The sequence below is a fragment of the Ammospiza caudacuta genome, chromosome 17 (assembly GCF_027887145.1).
Source record: "Ammospiza caudacuta isolate bAmmCau1 chromosome 17, bAmmCau1.pri, whole genome shotgun sequence".
Classification (NCBI taxonomy): domain Eukaryota; kingdom Metazoa; phylum Chordata; class Aves; order Passeriformes; family Passerellidae; genus Ammospiza; species Ammospiza caudacuta.
This window is the reverse complement of record NC_080609.1, coordinates 14,517,416-14,536,059: the sequence shown is the minus strand read 5'-3', so window position 1 is coordinate 14,536,059 and position 18,644 is coordinate 14,517,416. Positions and strand designations below refer to the sequence as shown.

Here is an 18,644-nt window from a genome sequence, read left to right as displayed (position 1 = left end):
GCAAGGCAGACAGAATGAAGAGCAGTATGATAAAATCATTCATCCTCCAAAATTGTGACCTCAAGGGAAGAATTCCTCTGGAAGCAGCTCACGTGAATCTTCACATGCAGATATCAGAACTCCAGGTCTGTCAACTTCAGAACCTTTCAGTTAAGATGAACTTCTCCTACTTTAAGGCCATAAAATGTCAGTGCAGGGTTTTCCCCACTCTCTCTCCCAATTTCCTTAACATCCCTTTTTTAATCAATAAGCATCAAAACAAAGAATCAGTTTTTCTCTTTTTTATTATTATTATTTCTAGCAGACAATTTACATAAAATTCCCCTTTTAAGTTAGTGATTCATAACTTCCTGCAATAAACTACTTAAGGAGCAGCTTTGGTAAAGAATGGAATGAAACAACCAACAAAAAAAAAAAATAACAATCACAGCTGATTTTGAAACCAACACAATTCACCAAATTTAGATTCAAAAGAAAATCTGCCAAGCTGTATTTTCTCAGTGTTTCCAAATATTTCACCTTCCTCCTCCCTTTTCAGGTTTGTGCAGATGTGGGAGCTGCATTCTGTCAAGCAGTTTGTCCTGCTAGATCATGGAAATCCATCTTTACATGATTCGTAGCCCTTGGATGGAGGACTCTAAAGTCTTGAAGGAGAGAAAAAAAAAATCTTAATTACAATCTGCTGCAGTAGCTTGGGCTAAAGAATTCAGTGTAAATGCTAACAAAACCAAGTGAAAAACATGAATATTTGAAATTAGAATCCCAGAATGGTTTGGGTTGGAAGGGACTTTGAAGATCATCTCATTCCAGCCCCTGCCATGGCAGGGACACCTTCCACTGTCCCAGGTTGCTCCAAGCTCCATCCAGCCTGGCCTTGGACACTGCCAGGGATCCAGGGGCAGCCACAGCTTCTCTGGGAATCTGTGCCAGGGCTTCCCCACCCTCACAGAGAGGAATTTCTTCAAGGATTTCTTTCCAATGCAAGAGCCAGAGACCACAACAGTCATTCCTTTCAAAATCAGCCATGTACAGGCCAATGATACAGACCTAAAACTGCACTAAAGCAGCTCACGGATCACCTCAACTTCTTGTTTGACTCCTGTCCCCACCAGGGCACTCTGGCACCACACAACACAATCTATTCCTTCCCTATATCAGATCCCATATCCCAGTTTTGGCAAGACCAACAGGGACCTCTGTTGGCCAGGCCTGAGCAAAGCAAGCATGGACATCAATACAGCCTTTTAGCATTTTCAATATGGTATTTTCCAGCTGTTAGAGACAACTTCTTGCTCCTTGGGTAAGTTAATTCTGAGAGGACAGGGCCATGTTCTGCAGCAGGCAATGAGCAGAGCCCCATGGGATGGCAAAAGGAAGAGGCAGGGGGTTGTGTTGTACTAATTGTTCCTGTCCAACTGTGGCTGAGGCTGGAGAATGAAAGAATTAAGGGGATTCCTACAGGGACATTAGTAATTATATTAAAAAATAAATCTGTATTATCACCATCTGCTTAACAAACTGCATCTACATTTATGCAGATTCTTGGATCAGTTTTTTTATGGACTTCACTAATGGTTTTGAATATTCCAGTCTGCATTTCCTGCTGCTGCTAAAACCTGGCTTGGGGCTGAGCCCCAGGAGTTGATACTAGAGATGAAAAAAAAGAAAAATCTATCACCCAGCTAGTTCACATAAACATGGTAGTAAAAGCACATTTTTACCTTGAAATCCCAGATGGTCATTGCTCCATCGATGCCGGTGGTGCAGAATTTCCGACAATCCCGTTTGTCTATCTCATAAATAGACACTTGGCTGCAAACAGAGAGTGAGAGCTCCAACACCCATTCCAGAGAGCCAGAAAACTGGGAAATTTGGGTTGAATTCTACTCCTACTCTTTGGATGGAGACATGACTATACCAGAGCCTACACTAGATTCTTGGTAGAATGCCTCAGAAAAATAAGCCAAGAAAAAGATGCTGAAAGCTCTTTAATGGCTTCGTGAGACTAAATGTTTTCCTTGAATAAAGAGAAATTGCTCAACGTCCCTGGGGATCACATAACTCTTTTAATGCAAAGACATTTTTTACCCAATTAACTGGAATGAAGCATTTTGATTAACAGAATTGTGGAATGGTTTGGAGCAGAAGGGACATTAGAACTCATCCAGCCCCACTCCCTGCTATGGGCAGGGACACTTTCCACTATCTCAGGTTGCTCCAACCCAGCCTTGAAAGCTTCCAGGGATGGAGCAGCCACAGCTTCTTTGGGCAACCTGTGCCAGGGCCTCCTCACTCTCACAGGGAAGGATTTTTCTTTATGTTTAACCTAAATTTTCCCTCTTTCAGTTTGAAAACAGTGACACATAATAAATTCACATAGCAGTAACATCTGAAACAGGAAGCTGGGATGTGCATTTCAGGTGGATTTTGCTGGCTGGATTTTGCACAGTGCCTCCAGCCTCTTGGGAACTACCCACATATTTGATAAGATAAGCTGTGTCCAAGGTACACAACACATTAACCATGAGCAAACAGCTCTAGGCATGTCAATGATTAACCAGCAGCCACGTAAATCCCAGAAACAGAGAGCTGCTGAGGAAAGACCACAAGGGATACCTGTAGCCATGATATTTTCTGAAAAATCCCTTTGCTAGGATTTTTCTCCTGAGAAGCTGAGAGAAACAAAATGTAAACAATAATTATCTGCTGCTGTGGAATGCAACACATGGATCTTTGATTGGTCCATGTCAGTTGTTTCCAATTAATGGCCAATCACAGTCAGCCGGCTGGGACTCACTAAGAGTCAGGAGCTTTTGTTATTCATTCCTTTCTGGCTAGCCTTGTGATGAAATCCTTTCTGCTATTCTTTTAGTATAGTTTTAATGTAATATATAACTTAAAATAATAAATATAAACACGGAGTCAGATCCTCATCTCTTCCCTCTTCCTGGGACCCCTGCGAACACCACCACAGATAGCTTTGCTGTACCAGAGAGGTGTAGCTGGTAAGTGCTGGCAGAACCGGCTGCCTGCAGAGCTCTCCCTGCCCTGGTGCTGGCAGCAGGACACTCACGTGATGCTGTTTTGGTGCAGGGTCTCCAGGGTGGTGTTGCGATCCTCCGTGGTAGCTCTTTTGTCCATGTTGCGGAAGCGCTCCATGGCCGAGATGTTGCGCTGGATGCTCTGTTTGGGAATGTCCAGTTTGGACACGAAGCTCAGCAAGCCACGCTCGTCACAGTTGAAGAGCATCGGGCAGCAGTCGTGGCCCTGCAAGCAAAAACCCATCAGGAAACCTCAGCATTCCCTGCCATTCCAACAGGCAAGCACTGACACAGCTGGGCACAGCTGGTTTAGTGTTATTATTAACTGTGCAAAGTATGGGGTTTTCTCCCCCTCCAAAACACGACAAAGCTCTGCAAGGAGGAAATAGCAAACACTTACAGCTGCCACCACGCTGTTCTCCGAGACAAAGGACACGCTCAGGAGTGGGAGGAACTCTGTTTTCAGCTGCGAAACCCTGAGCACAAGGACATTTGTTAGAGGGATTCACTGAAACCTCTCATTTTCGGCTCTAACAAAAAATAGGCACCGTTCCCACACAAGGATTGTTGGAAAAGTCAAGGTAGCTTGGCTGTCCTGTGGTGACAACAGAAGGTTGTAATTTGCAATAAGAAGTTTCAGCCTAAGGAAAGTGTGCTGGAAGATTTATAACAAAGCCAAGTGTTCCAGGTGAAAGGCTAAGGTTACCAAAATTATGTGTAAACAGGGGCAAGAGTTAAAAAGGAACACCCCCAAAAATATCTGTATTGATGAAGATATTAATTTCATTTAAATATATAAAACACTTGAAATTTTGATGCTTGACATCTTTGCAGAGGCAAAAAGCCTTGATGTTCATTTAAGTCAACTTGTGTGATTTAATGACAAATAAAGATTCTTAAACACTTTATAATGAATTATATAAATAGAAATATAAAAATTCTTAAACACTATAATGAATGATATTCCCTGCCACGTACTTATACAATTGTATTGATCAGAACCACAATTCAAAATTAATCCCAGCAATGCCTGGATGATCCCAGACACTTCTGCTACCAAAACCTATGGAGGATCTCATCCTTCCTGGCTGGAAAGCCAAGGACACTGCAAAGTTATGCAGATCAAGAGGAGCAGCAGAAGGAGCAATTGTTAGTAAAATATTTTGTTGGATTGGAAGGGGTAAGTTGAAACCTTGCATCAGCAGCATCTTAAGGACAGATGTTGAAATTAATATTTCATGAACTTACTTTCCAGCTTCTGGTTAGGAATGTGGTCTTAGTGCTGCAGTGATCATGGATTCCCTTTGAATTGGGAATAATGTTTGGAATATTGCTTGGAACATTCTGTATTGCAAATATTGTTTTGAAAAAGGAAATATTGTTTCCTGGGTTACTCAGTGGAACATACCTTTTTCCCTAAATGCCTCTTTTTCCCCCTCCAAAATAAATCCACTATACACTCACCAAAGGATTCTTATGTGGAATTTAAATTATATACTCTAAAATTCACAGAAACAAACCTTATTCATAGAATATTTATATTTATATAAGCCTCAAAGAGACCTGGAGCCTACAGTAAAATAGGCAACAGAGGCACGAGCTTGCAATCCCAATATTCCACGTGGAACCACACAATCACTAAGGTTGGAAAAGACCTTTAGGACCCTCAGGAGGCTCACAGCAGCAGCAAGGGATACTCACATCATGTTTTTGGAGGCGTCAGCCACGGACACGGTGCTGTCATGGCTGACCCAGGCCAGGCGGTTGCCACTGGCGGAGAAGCTGACGCTGTGCACCCACCCTCCGCTGCCCGCGCCCCCAAACTCTGACATCAGCTGCCCAAAAGGCATCTTGGAGCCCCAGGGAGTGCTGGCTGGCTTTTCATCCACTTCCTTAATGTAAGCAGAGAACACCCTGCAAATAAAAAGAATCTGGTGTGAACAAAGAGAGAACAAAGCTCATGGGAGCATGGGGTGCGTTTCATGTTGAAAGGAGAGAGATGGGTCCTGATTCTCCCAAAATAAAATATTTTGGTGTCTTCGAACGAGCCTGGAAGCAGCAGTACAAAGGGTGTAAAAGCACACAGGTTTCTCATGAATGCTGTTCTTGTGGCCCTCTCCCTTTTTTCCAGAAGATGGCACAAAAATACACATTGTCAGTGCATTTTTCCCCGTGCCAAGATTTCCCTTTCATCCTTTTGCGGTGCTAACAGCTCTCCAGAGTCAAGCCTTCAGCTAGAGAAAACCCAGGAATGGCACTGTATAATTAGAAGCTAATACAAACACCTACAAAATTACCCACTTTTTAAGAACATTCCTGTTTTAGCAGGATTTCAAAGAAAGAAATGTGATGTTCTAATGCCAGCAAAGGAGCTCTGAGCCACCTTCTTCCGGCTCATTATTGCAAGAATGCCTTGAAAACCTGAAATACTGCAATGTTTTTACAGAATTTTTTTTCCCCAGCACTACAGTTTTTAAGGTATGTTTAAATAGAAAGCCTCCCCCTCTCATCAAATTCCTTCTGCATGAGTCAGACATGCCACAATATGGTCTTCTTGACTGTTACCATGGAATTTAATGGGACGTCACAACCATAGGATTTGAGTCCATTGAACAGGAGGAGCAAGGCAGCTACACCATGCTACTACCAGAGGGGAAAAAAAAAAAAAATCAGTGTAAATGAGAAACTATAACCAAATATTCATGGTTGCAGTCACACACAAACAGGAATAATTTTATAGTGAGTTGAAGAAAATGTAGCCTCCCCTTCCCTGTTTTTTGTATCTTTTGTGTGTGTGGGGTAAGCACTTCCAGAAGTACCTGTATTCAGCTTATTTCAATAAATCTGCTCATATGGAATGAGAAGGGTTTAACTGCAGCTATATTAGGTACAGATTTTCAGGGAATTAAGTATGGATATATATTTGGCTCTACTAGTTTAAATATAATCTAATGATAATCCTTTAAAAATTTGAATTTTATAGAGCTACCTAAAAGGATGGTCTCTTAATGTATGGAAGTAGGACAAGATGTTTAAAGCAACAGCCTTTGACACAAGGCAGGAAAATCATACCTAAGTAGGCAAGACCTTGAATTTAACTGTTACTTAAAAATATAAGAAGTCTTCTCCCTTATTAAAGTCTCTCTGTCTTTTAAAACCAAAATCACCTCAGCTTGAAGGCCCCAGCCTTCAAAGAATGTTAGGAAATTACTTTCATTCCCTCAGCAAGAACATAAAATCATACTTATGTGTGCTTGTAGCTATAGATACATATGTATTTCAGATAAATATAAGGAGAGCTCATTTATCTTGGCCAAGCACCAAAAATCTCTACTGAATATCCAGCAATTTGCAGCCTGCCCTCCATTCCTTCCCCAAATTATTTCCCACTTAGTTGCTTATTACGTGGCAGTGGCTCTGGCAGATCCATTTCCTAATTTCCATCAGAACAGGTGCACACTTCAGGTATCTTTTTTTTTTTTTAAATATGGAACTGAAGGGAGAACTGCAATTCTAGAGATCTGTACTCCTCATTTACAAAAGAGAATACTTTTTCATGGTTTTGAGGAAGAAAGAGAATCCTAGAATCCCACACACACACATTTCAGGTTACCTATGTCAGAATCCTGAGATGCTTTATGAAACCAAATTTAAAAGCTTCCACATGTGAAAAGCAGCTGCTTCTGTTTCACATCACCTATTTTGTGACAGGAAGTGAATACATAACAGTTTATCTAATTTAAACTGTAAATAAGGCAGGAAAGAGGAGACAACTCTCCCCTCTCTTTCCCAGCTTCCATTTAACATCTCTCCTTACATGAAAAGGTATCAAAGGATGGGGTTTAGATGTGAGGGTTTCATTCTGAATTAAGGAATGCAATAATCAGTCCCACCTCCCCCTCCCACTCCTCCTTAGTCATTTTTAGTACACACTTTGAAGCTTAGAAATTGCCCTATTACATAAAGAATTTAAGAAAAGCTTTCATTATCATTGAAGGTACAAGTGATTAAGTCAATGTGGATTCAAGTCAGGCCCTGCAGGCTCCCCATGCAGAGTTCCCTGCAGTGACCCCAATCACTCAGGACAGAGCAGTTTGCAGGGCCCATCCCTCACACTGTAATTTCACAATCAGTTGCAAAGTCCCCCCCATCCATCTCTCACACCAATCTGCCTTTAACAGCTTTTTTTTTTTTTAATGGTCTTCAAAAATCTCTTCTATTGTGTTGAGTTGCTGGTGGATCAATTGCTTGACTCTGCTCCCCACAGGCAAAGGGGAGGAAACAAGGAACTCAGAGAAAAAAAGATGGGAAAACACCTTTGGGAATGACCAGTTACTCTGAATTTTGGAAAACTGCACCATTAGGGTATTGCTTTTTAACCTCTAACTAGCAGTGCTGGTGTTCTACAGAATAACACCTGCTAATCCAACTTCAGCCTAATGACCAACTCTCAGCCTAAATGCTGTGTAATGTCACAAATTCAGGTGTGTCCCTCAGCAGATCCATGCTGGCAAAGTCAGGGCACAGCAGCACCAAAGCCAAGCTGGATATTTTATTTTGGTACCAATAGCAGTACACAATGAGCCACCTTTTATTTTAATAGCATGTGCAATTACCTGATGAACATACTCAAGCTACTTATTTGATCCAGTAACCCAAACTGTAGGTAGATATTTTAGTTTCTCTCACCTGCACTTGAAGTCACAGGATCCTGCAGCCAGCAGGACATTGTTGGGGTGCCAGTCCAGGCTGAGGACAGTGGAACGAATTGGCTTTTTAATGTGTTTGCTCACCCACCTAAAACAAAACCAAACCAAAATAAGACATAAATTTTATATGAACATGTTTTACCTGATTCCCACAAATCCATGAAGCGCTCCTCAAAAAGACTGCTCCCTGTCAATGACAAAACACATCAGTTTTGGAAGAAACTTAATGTCCAAATCTTTCAGATTCTCTTGTGCAATCTGTGAACTTTATGGTTAGCTTAATTAAACTTTCAAAAATTATGAACAAACTCATCAAATATGTATCTCCTCAGCTGAGTCTTACTCCCCTTCAAGCTGATTTTTATGATGCATCAGATGGAACTTCTTGATGTGAATTTTGTCCAGGAATTGCTAGGTCCCTTCTCCCAGTGAACACAAGGTCAGCTGGGACTGTGACACTGAGCTGAGCAGCACTATTTTCATGGATCACCAAGCACAAGTCCTTCTCCAGTCCTACCAACAAATTTTATAGTCACATCTCCTGCCTATTGACTTTTCTACTGTTTAAAAATACAATAACTATAAAACACAACAAGAAAATGGGGTGACTGCCAACAACCCAACCAGTGCATTCATCTCAATTATCTGCAGTGCAGTGCAAAGCGGTCCTGCTGCTGAATTCATCAATAGTGGCCTAAATATGTCTCAGCAGATTTGGTTTATCTGAACTATTTACAAACCAGTAATGAAATCTATTATTCACTTTATGGCCTTTGAGGTGATGGTGCTTTTTCTTTGATTTTACTTCCATCAGGCACAAGTTTTAAGGCTCACAATTTACAAATTATATTTCTTTAGCATATGGAGTCTCAATTCTTTTGCAGACAAGTGAGGCAGAAAAAAGATAGCGATAAATGAATATGCTGGAAAGCATAAAAGTCCAAAACAATCATTAAAATGTATTTTGCAGATGGTGCCATTGTTTTTTCATCTCCACATGGCAGACTGCACAGAGGACACCTGTGTTTTTGTCCTGTTTAAGCAACCCAAAGTAAGAGATACACACTGATTTCAGCTACAGATGATACAGTAAATGTAGCTCCAACACAAGAAGACCAGAAGCATTAAGTTTAGATGCTAAAATGAGAAAAATGTTAATGGTGGAAATATCTTTGTGATATTCTTATGTGAAATCCATAAACTGTGGTAAAAGTACATGACAAAATGCAGAACAGGTCATGATAAGCTCAAACATCTAACAGATCACCCTGGAGATGTGACAGAATGACAAGAAATGGCCCAAAATAACAGATACAGAAGGAAGACTCCAGTGAAGGCTTCTTCATTCATTCTGGCACAAAGAGGGAGAATAAAATATTTATCTTTTTTTCAACCACAGAGTTGTAGTAATGAAATCTTTACTTTGCAGAAATTCTTGCACTTTCAGAAAAGCAACATATGTTTACGGCAGTCAGTCAGAGCATATCCACGCCAACTTGTACTGGCTCCAAAGAGGCGAAGGCCTTTAGGTGCTACAGCAGAGTGAAGAGAGAGAACCTTATTCCCCAAACGCTGAAGTCCACAAAAGAACTGATGAGGCCATCCCTCTACACTTCCTGAGTATTTCAGGAATTAGTAAAATAGTAACAGCATTAAACAACTTCAGCTTTCCCATGCTGACCCTCAAGACACAAACCCAGCTCACCAGTCATTTTCAGACTCAAAGTAGCACACAGATATGAGTCGAGCTCCACTGCCCACAGCAAACTTGTTCTCCAGGGGGGACCACTTGACGAAGGTGGCGGCGCGGTTGATCCTGAGGATGACCAGGGTGGGTTTCCACACGCCGTCCTTCTGGCTCCACACGTACGCGTTGCGGTCGGCGCCGCACGTCACGATGCGGTCGCTCTTGGGAGCCCAGTCAATGCCTGCCAGTGAAGGGGGCACAGGAATTCATTTTCCCCTTTATATTAAGGGAAAACAGAGATCACCTCACAGTTCTCCATCACAGAACCCCAGAATGGTTTGGGGTGCAAAACACCTTCAAGATTGTCCAGTTCCAACACCCATTCACTATCCCAGGTTGCTCCAAGCCCCATCCAGCCTGGCCTTGGACACTCCCAGGGATTCAGGGGCAGCCTCAGCTTCTCCAGACAATCTGAGTCAGGGCCTCACCACCCTCACAGGGAAGAATTTTGCCGTATCTAATCTAAATCTCCCCTCTTTCAGTCTGAGGCCATTCCTCCTTGCCCTGTCACTGCAGTTCCTGACAAACTGATCACTGACACAGTTATGACTTCTGTCATTCCCCTTCATCTCTTATTCTCCAGGAGCTGTTTCAAGCTGTTAGGGATACTTGTTTCTCCCTCTAGCTTTCATCAAAACTGCAGATCCCAAATTCCCAGATCCCAGGGATGTGCTGGCTGAGGAAGCTCCGAGGGCTGACCAACAGGTGGAGCTCTGCAGGCCCACCAAGGCCTGTCCACCAGCACCCTCCAAACCTCTGACTTGTGCAAGATCCCTCTCAACAGCTGAAACTCAGCAATTCTAGAACTGCACAACCTCTAGCAACATTTTGTGCTTGTTGCCAGACTGCAGCCATGATCTAAAGTTTAGATAACAGGGAGTTTTGGTTAGCTGCTATCAATCTTTACGCACTGACACAATGCTTACATTTTTTTCTGTGCCTATTTAAGCTGTGTCACAAGAAGGGTTTACGAAGAAAAAAATAAATTCAAACAATAAAATAAAACCTTTGATAAAGCTGCCATTGCTTCTTTCCCCTCCTAGACAATGAAGGATGTTCCCAACTGAAAGTCTTATGGGAACATTATTTTTCATCTTTTCTCTAGCATCCTTTGGGATGCAGTCCTCAACTCTCCTGCCACAAATTATGTATCAGTGGTTTTCCATTACCACATTCAGTATTAAAAATATCTCTTAAGCTCACAATCTGAAAGTGGGATAAAAGCTGTGGAAAGAATTTGTACTAATGCTATCATATTATTCATACACTGTTTACTTCAAAATAAGTTTATGCTTAAAAAGTGAAGAGCTTGGTAGTCTGAAACTGCAGTTACAGGAGTTCTAGCACTGCCTTTGAAAGAGGGACCATCCTGTCTTTTCTTCCTTCTCCTGCCCACCACCTCCTCTCAGCAGCCCTGGTGCTATTCTGATTTAGGCCAAGTTCAGATTTTTAGCTCAGCAATTAACAAGCTCTTCCTGTGAGTGAGCAGAGGCAGCTCAGCACAAACCTGAGCCACAGAAGGACCTTGTCCCCTGTGATCAGGAGCTGCAGTGACAGCAGCTGACTCACTCCTGCCAGGGGTTACAAGCAGTTTGCTCAGTGGCTCCTCTGTGTGTAACCACAGTTTAACTCCACTCTTTACAACCAGCAGAGTGTTTTGTACTCCAAAGGCTCACACTGTGCAGGAAAGCAGGGAGAGCTCTTCTCCCAAGTCATGAACATATGGCTTCTAACACTAACAGGTACAAGCAGAATGTCTTGGGGGGGGGGATGGGACACTTGGGCTGCATTTGTAAATGCAGCCCAAATGACTCTTCACAAAGGAGCAGGATAGTTGCACTCTTGGACAGCAAGAATTGGAAAAATTAAAGTTCCGGCAAAATGCTGTTGGAGTGGTACTTCTGCCCATTAGTGAGCTGAGAAGAGAATTTGCTGCTTTGGGCATGTGCTTGTATTAATTACTTTCACTTCCTTAAGAGCATAAAGCCCTTTTAAAAATATCACCATGGAAAAAAAAACCCAACCCAGTTATATGAAAGACTGCCACAGAAAAATCACATTTTTAAAAATAACACCTTGTGACTCATTGTGGTAGCTCTTCTTAATTTCCATTGTGGATGTACAGGGCCTGCAATAAATGTGCTCACTGATGGTCTAAGTCCAGGACTGACCACTTGATATGTATATACAGTTCTTAAAAAAGGGTATTTATTGTTGGAAACCACAAAGCAATTCTACAGTTGTATACTTGATGAAATCTTAGCACTAGCACTTGAAAGGGAACAGCATGCATCACTGTGACACAAGCAGATTACTTCAGCAGACTGAAAATGTGTTCTCATTATGTCATTAGGGATGAAAAATAAGCCATAGATAAGAAAAAATGGCTCAGTAACTCCACTGAAATGTCTGGAAATGAGATAGGGCTTTTCTTCCTAACATTCACTGCATGCAGTTCAGAAAACTGCTGCAAGGCTCTGTCTAAGTGGGAATGCCAACCTATAAAAAGATCTATTTACTCAACACTTGGAGATTTTCTGTTCAGAATCTCAGCTGAGGAAAATAGGAGGGGCTGGAAAACTTCAAGTGTGGCTCAGCACATTCTCACCTGTAATGTGTCCATTGTGTTCCTTCAGCTCATGAGCCTTCACCCACTGGTTCCCACTCTTCTTGTAGATGTGCACTTCATGGTTATTAGGGCTAATGGCAATCTCTTGAAAGAGGAAATAAAACAATCCAATTGTAGAGAAGGCTTTTTAGTAGCAAATGCTATATTTGGAAAGATTTTTCCCATCTAAAACCTCTATTTACAAATTTGAGAGCATTACATGGACTTTGTCAAGGAAGGGCCAAAATCCCTGGAAAATCTCCAATAATTATGGACAAAGCATCATGGAATCGTTTGGGTTGGAAGGCATCTTTAAGATCATCCAGTTGCAACCCCCTGCCATAAACAGGGACACCTTCCACTATCCCAAGTTGCTCCAAGCACCATCCAAGCTGGCCTTGGGCACTGCCAGGCACAGCTTCTCTGGGAATGTGTGGGAAGAATTTCTTCCCAAAATCCCACCTAACCCTGCCCTCTGGCAGTTTGATATTGGTACACATATCATGGTTATGAGTACTCTGCACATGAAGACAACACATTTGGAACACAACAATCCACATTATATAGAAAACTTGGCCAAGAGGCAAAGCTTTGTGGAACACCAGGAAGACTCAATTACCTCCTATGCCAGAGTTCCAGCAACAAGCTTAGAAAAGCTCAGATTTTGGAAGACTTGTGCTTTTTGGACCAGAAGTAGAACATTTAACATGTAGAACTATGTATCTGATCACACCTTCCCTAAATGAGACCCAGAACATCACCAGATCAAAAACTGACAGTAGAAATAAAACAGCAATTGAAAAATGAGAAATTAAAAATGCAAATGAGCTCATTACTTACGAGTACGGTCTCTGTTCCAGGCATGGCAGGTGATTGGCTCCAGCAGGAACTGATGCAGAGACATTCCGAGTTAAAGAGGTTCCTATGTTGTAAAAAGTGAGAAGGCTGAAAGGTGTAAAATTGAAAACAAAACGCTTCAAAATGAGAAAATTAATAAAACCAAGTTTACCTTCAATATTTACCAAGCATCTTTCAGTGCAGTGCTACAATTAATTTACAGATCACAAGCTAATAAATATGATAAGAATGCTCAAGAGCTGCCTGTGTCACATCCCAGATATTTTCAGTAGGATGATGAATTTGCATTGTCCTGCTTACATTAGCTAATTGCAATTACCCTAAAAGCCAGATACACTTGCTGCTTTGTGTAACCTCACAGACAAGAGAGCAGGTCCTCAAGAAATCTAATAAACCTATTAATTTTACTATGGAAATAGAACAATTAAAAAAATAAATATCTAGGACAAAGGTCAGTGAACTGATTCTAAAGCCTGACTTGTATCCAGGCTCACAGGCAGCACTACTACAAAATCTTTTTTTCAAGAAGTCAAACTGATGAGTAACTGATCTGCTGATTTATTATTTGATAAAACTATTTACATGTATCCCAGGGAAAAATTACTAGGATTAGTAATTAACTAATTAGTAATTTCTTCAAGTTAATTACAGCAGTGAACTGTTTGATAATCAGGCTTCTGCCCCATGAAACTCTAAACATTAAAACAAGCTGAATCATTATAGTTTTTGAGTATTTGGTTTAAAAATGGCTAAATACCTACTTTTTAAAGTGATGGTTGGTACAAGAGACAGTACTGAAGTTCTGCAATTGGAGGCACATCCATCCACAGACACAAAGTTGTTTAAACTGTTTTTATTGTATTATCTTCCATCCATTTATGCTGCCTTTGGTTAATACACAGGATACAATAGTATATTTTTGAAATGAAAATATTTTAGACATTAAAGTATTTTAGACACCAAAATATTTTAGGTATTAAAAAATAGTATTATGTGTGCTGTATTAACCAGAGCAGCACAAATGGATGGAATAAAAACTCAAGGTCACCTGTAATAATAGAAATGTGCACAGCTCAATACACCCAACTTGGACTTGTCAATTCCTTTTGGATATTCCACTAATTTTCACAGCAATTTATCACTGCCTGATGGATCAGTGCATTTTTACCCCCACATATCCCTCCTAAAAGAACTATCTCCGTGATGTCATTCCAAGACATCCACACCCATTTCAGCCTGGAATTACAACATACCCAAGTATGGCCATGTTGGCAGAGGGTGGAGCCTTCAGGACAAGGTAGGAATTTGGAAGCAAACAGGAAATGAATGGCAATCCAACAGAAACTTGGGACTGAAAGAAGGATGAGTGTGCTCTTAGGGAGCCTCAGGAGTTACTATCACACCATCAGTTTAACAAATACTTTGAAAGTGCTGGATCTTGGAGCAGAGGTGAGACAGTTTTTCACCAATGCAAGAAACTGGAGAGACTTTTTATTTTATTTCAGGAAATCAAGCAGTGTTATTCTAAAAATATGCAAATTATGGGTGAATTTTAAATGTACTTGAAATACAACTTTAACAGTCTGAGCTTTTAGTCCAGCTCATAATTTTAACCAGCATGATTTTCATGGTTCTTATAATAATCACATTCCACCAATCAAATGAGGTATTAAATACACACAGTCCTAGGCAAAATAATTCTTTTTCGTTAATGTGAAAATGTTGCTATAATCTGGGTTACCTCTGCCCTTGGACATCCATCATTTGAGATTCCATGTGTGGAAGCAAAACAGAACTGCAAAGTGCTTTTTCCAGGATCTTGCTTTAGCTCCTGCCAACATTCAGTAGCAGCAGATTTCCATATACAGGAAAAGTTCAAGAGCTGTTCCACCAACAAGGAATGCTCAGCCTTTGCTACTCTTTCCGAAATAAAATGTAAAAATATCCAGTCTCCTCTCCCCAAGGAATGCAGCTATTTTGAAACACTTTCTACCACAACTGTAGTATTTTATTCACAGACTGGCATTACATATAAAACTTGGTGCCACCCTAACTCTTAGTTCAGGTATTTTTCCTCAGGTGCTCCCAAAACCTACCCAAAGGTGTATGATCTATCCCTTCCCATTGACTGAATTACTTGAGCTCCACAAGTGGCTACAAGAGACTTTTTTCCATTTTGGTTTGGTTACAAACCCATAAAACACAACAGTGATGATAACCTCAAAAAGCAGTGCTATTTCTGTCTCCTGATAGATACAGTGCCATGTTCTTTGGGAAGATAAATCTTTAAAAAAGTTTTCCAGTTATATTTATTCCTTACTAATAGACAGACAAAATTCAGCTTATATTTCTCTTGGGAAACTGCTGCTGGCTTTATGATTCTCAACAAATTAATAGCCTCAATGCCTTCCTATCATCCAAACTCAAAATCTCACATGGGGAAAATAACTGTATGGCTTTCTTAACAAGTACTTAATGCAGCTCTCCTTGAGTTTTATTTCAAATGGAAAGCAACTGACTTTGAGTTTCAATAAAATATTTTTAAATGGAGGAAAAAAAAAGGGAAATCTTGCACCTTTGTAGAGCAATTCTTTCAGTACAAGGCCTGGAAGGATCGAGGCTGGGATGTACAGCACTCAGCTGCTGTCACCTCTTCTGGGGTGAGAAATATGTGGTGAATGGTACTTGGCCATTCCTGGACAAGCAGCCAGCCAGGATACGGACTCAGAAGTGGTGATGGAATGCGTGTGACAGCGAGAAATGGATCTTTTTAATCCTTTCCCCATCTCGGAGCACCTACACCACTTGCAAACACCTGGAAGCCAAGCACCTGCGCTGCAGGACAGCCTCCCAGCACTGTCACTGCCTCCCAAGCCACTCAGCGCGGATTTTCAGGGGGGTGGGCGGCTCATCTCGGGCACCTCCCGACACCAGACACCGTTAGCAATCAGATATCAAGCAGATAAACCGGCCGGGATAGGCACGGATTGTGAGCTGGGCCCTGCCAGCACCGGGCACGGCGGGGCCGTGCGGGCACAGCGGGGGAAACGGGGGGCACCTCCTCAGCCTCGCCTCTCCCCGGCCCCTCAGGGCGAAGCGGCGAGCGGTGCCCACCGCCTCGCCCTCAGCACGGCGCCCGCAGCCCCTCGGGGCAGCGATGCTGCGGTGCCTCCCCCCCGCGCTCCCCTCACGCCGGCGGCCCCGCAGGCTCCCCCCGCGGCCGGCGCCCATCGCTGCCGCGGCCGGGACTCACCTGAGGCGGCGGGGGCGGAGCGGGACTCGCGGACTCTGGGCAGTCAACGCGACTCCGCTCCGGCGGCGGGAGAGGCCGAGCGGGCCCGGCTCTGACACGGGCGGCAGGAAACGCGCGGGGCGCCTGCGCCGCCAGCGCTCCCCACACAAAGGGCGGAGCGGCGCCTGCGCGGCCCCTCAGGGCGGGGCGGCCGCGGCTGAGGAATTGACAAGGTAAGGAGAGAAATTTAAGGTCATAAAGCCCGGCTGGCAATGCGCCCCCGCCATTGTGTGCCCTAAACCGCATCGGGCAGGTGACTCTTAATCGCCTCCAGGGGTGGTGAGTCCGCCGCTTAGCTGGGTATGCTGTTCCAATGTCTGACCACCTAAACAGTGAAAAAATAAATTATAACATCTAACCTGACTCTCCAGTGGCTCAATTTAAGGCCATTTCCTTCAGTCCTCTCACTGCAGGCACGGTAGAAGAGGCTGGATCCCGCATCAATACACGCTCCTTTCAGATCTACTACAAGTAAAGGAAATGGGGGGAAAAAGAAGGTATTTCCCCCTGCTCTGTTGTTTCTCTGAGGAGAAAAATAATAAAGGTGTGGTTATCAATTGTTCCCAGTAGATGATTCCCAAAATACAGAGGTGCTGGACACATACGAGATTGTGTCCCAAACGGCAACACTCATAACCCATCCTACAGGATACATCCCAGAAAATCTATTCTGGTATAATTGAGACAAAAGGCACAAATATCAGAGCAAATAAACCCACATTGAGTCTCCATGGGACTAACCAAACCCATTTCCTCAGCCATGGCTTATAAGGTTTTCTGGACCTTTCATGAGCATTTTGCCCTCCTCTGGACATGCTCCAGCACCTCAAGGTCCTTTTTGAAATGAGAGACCCAAACTGAACTCAGCAATCAAGGTGTGGTGTCACCAGTGCCACATACAGGGAGACAATCACTGCACTTGTCCTGCTGGCCACAGTGTTCCAAATTGTTACCTTATGCATCAAGAGTTCTCTTATCATTATAGTGCAAGGATTCCATATCACCAGAGCTTCATACCATCTCAATGTTTCTTAAAGACATCTCCTCTATACACTGACTCTTCCTGGTCCTTGCAGCAGCCAACTGACTGCTGAGCCCACCAATCCACTCTTTTATACCACTGTTCTTATTGGCTGCAAGTGTGGCCCGTTGACATAATGCCTGCTCCTAATTTTTAGTAATTGGGTCAGTTGCAACTCTTTGGGGGGTAAGATTATATTCTATACCACCTTCATACTGTATCCCCTACACCTGATACAGGAAAAGGGGATAGGGCTGCTCTGGAGCCAAGCTGGGAGAGCTGGGGAACTGTTAAGAGAAGAGGAAGAGAAGAGAAGAGGAAGAGAAGAGAGAAGAGATCTTAGAGCCCCTTCCAGGACCTAAAAGAGCTCCAAGAGAGCTGGAAAGGGACTTTGGACAAGGGATGGAGGGACACAACACAGGAAATGGCTTCAAACTGAAAAAGGGCAGGGTTAGATGGGATATTGATAGAAATTTTCCCCTGTGAGGGTGGTGAGGTCCTGGCACAGATTCCCAGAGAAGCTGTGGCTGCCCCTGGATCCCTGGAAGTGTCCAAGGCCAGGCTGGACCGGGCTTGGAGCAACCTGGGATAATGGAAGGGGGGTGGAACTAGATGATCTTTAAGGTCTCTTCCAACCAAAACCATTCCATGATTCTATGATTGAGGGTTGGAATATCAAAATAAGTTCATGAGCAATAAATTACCCTACTCTTAATCCCCTTGAGGAATTGCCTCCTCTTTGGAGTCTCATGGTTTGTCTCCTTCAAACTTGTGAGATTTTGTGAGCTCAAGTACAACAACAATGAACAAAAAAGTCTGGGAGAATGGGGAGAGATAAATGAGCCCCAGATATACTGAGGAGCAATAGAGTAGTGAGTTTAATTTCAAGTCTGAGAGAAAATAAACAATTTATAAACATCTCAAAGGAAAAAAAGAAGGTGAATGCTGGCCAGTATGGCTTTGTCAGGAATGAATTGAGCCAATCTAATTTCCTCTTCTGGCAGCATAACAAGGATTCCAGATAAGGGCAAAGCAATGTATGTCATATATCTTGATTTTTAGTAGAGTTTCTGACACTGGCTTGCAGGATATTCTAATAATAAACTGGGAAACCAGTCTAGATGATACTGCTCTAAAGGAGTTGCAAAACTGGTTGAGGGAAGAAGTACTTAATATCAGTGCTTGTACAGGGAATTACCTGTGCATTACTCATCTGTGATGCAATATTGCAATTACTCCATCTGAAGCTGAGATCAAGTTCAGAATAAACACAGTGGCAGAACCAGGGTTCAAAATGGGAGCTCTGTGGTAAAAATGGGATGTGGTTGAGCAGCAGGTGCACTGCTGTTCACCCCAACACCATCAGAT

The 18,644-nt window shown here is 42.6% G+C and overlaps 1 protein-coding gene across 3 annotated transcripts; it reads right to left on the bottom strand.

Moving 5' to 3' along the window:
* Positions 1 to 266: 266 nt before the first annotated feature.
* ARPC1A (actin related protein 2/3 complex subunit 1A) lies at positions 267 to 17,305 on the bottom strand. Of its 3 annotated transcripts, XM_058815949.1 has the most exons (11): positions 17,273 to 17,305; positions 16,615 to 16,717; positions 12,946 to 13,027; positions 12,106 to 12,210; positions 9,456 to 9,678; positions 7,731 to 7,838; positions 4,743 to 4,955; positions 3,442 to 3,517; positions 3,074 to 3,267; positions 1,722 to 1,812; positions 267 to 644 (listed from the first exon to the last, which is right to left on the bottom strand). In XM_058815949.1, the coding sequence occupies exons 3-11, from the start codon at positions 13,007 to 13,009 to the stop codon at positions 606 to 608; spliced, it is 1,113 nt and encodes a 370-aa protein (XP_058671932.1). In that variant the 5' UTR covers positions 13,010 to 13,027; positions 16,615 to 16,717; positions 17,273 to 17,305; the 3' UTR covers positions 267 to 605. The 3 variants fall into 3 exon arrangements, with proteins under 3 accessions (XP_058671932.1, XP_058671930.1, XP_058671931.1); XM_058815947.1 differs by lacking the exons at positions 16,615 to 16,717; positions 17,273 to 17,305 and adding an exon at positions 16,217 to 16,359; XM_058815948.1 differs by lacking the exons at positions 16,615 to 16,717; positions 17,273 to 17,305 and adding an exon at positions 16,217 to 16,323 and having other exon boundaries at positions 12,946 to 13,050.
* Between the last annotated feature and the right edge of the window lie 1,339 nt (positions 17,306 to 18,644).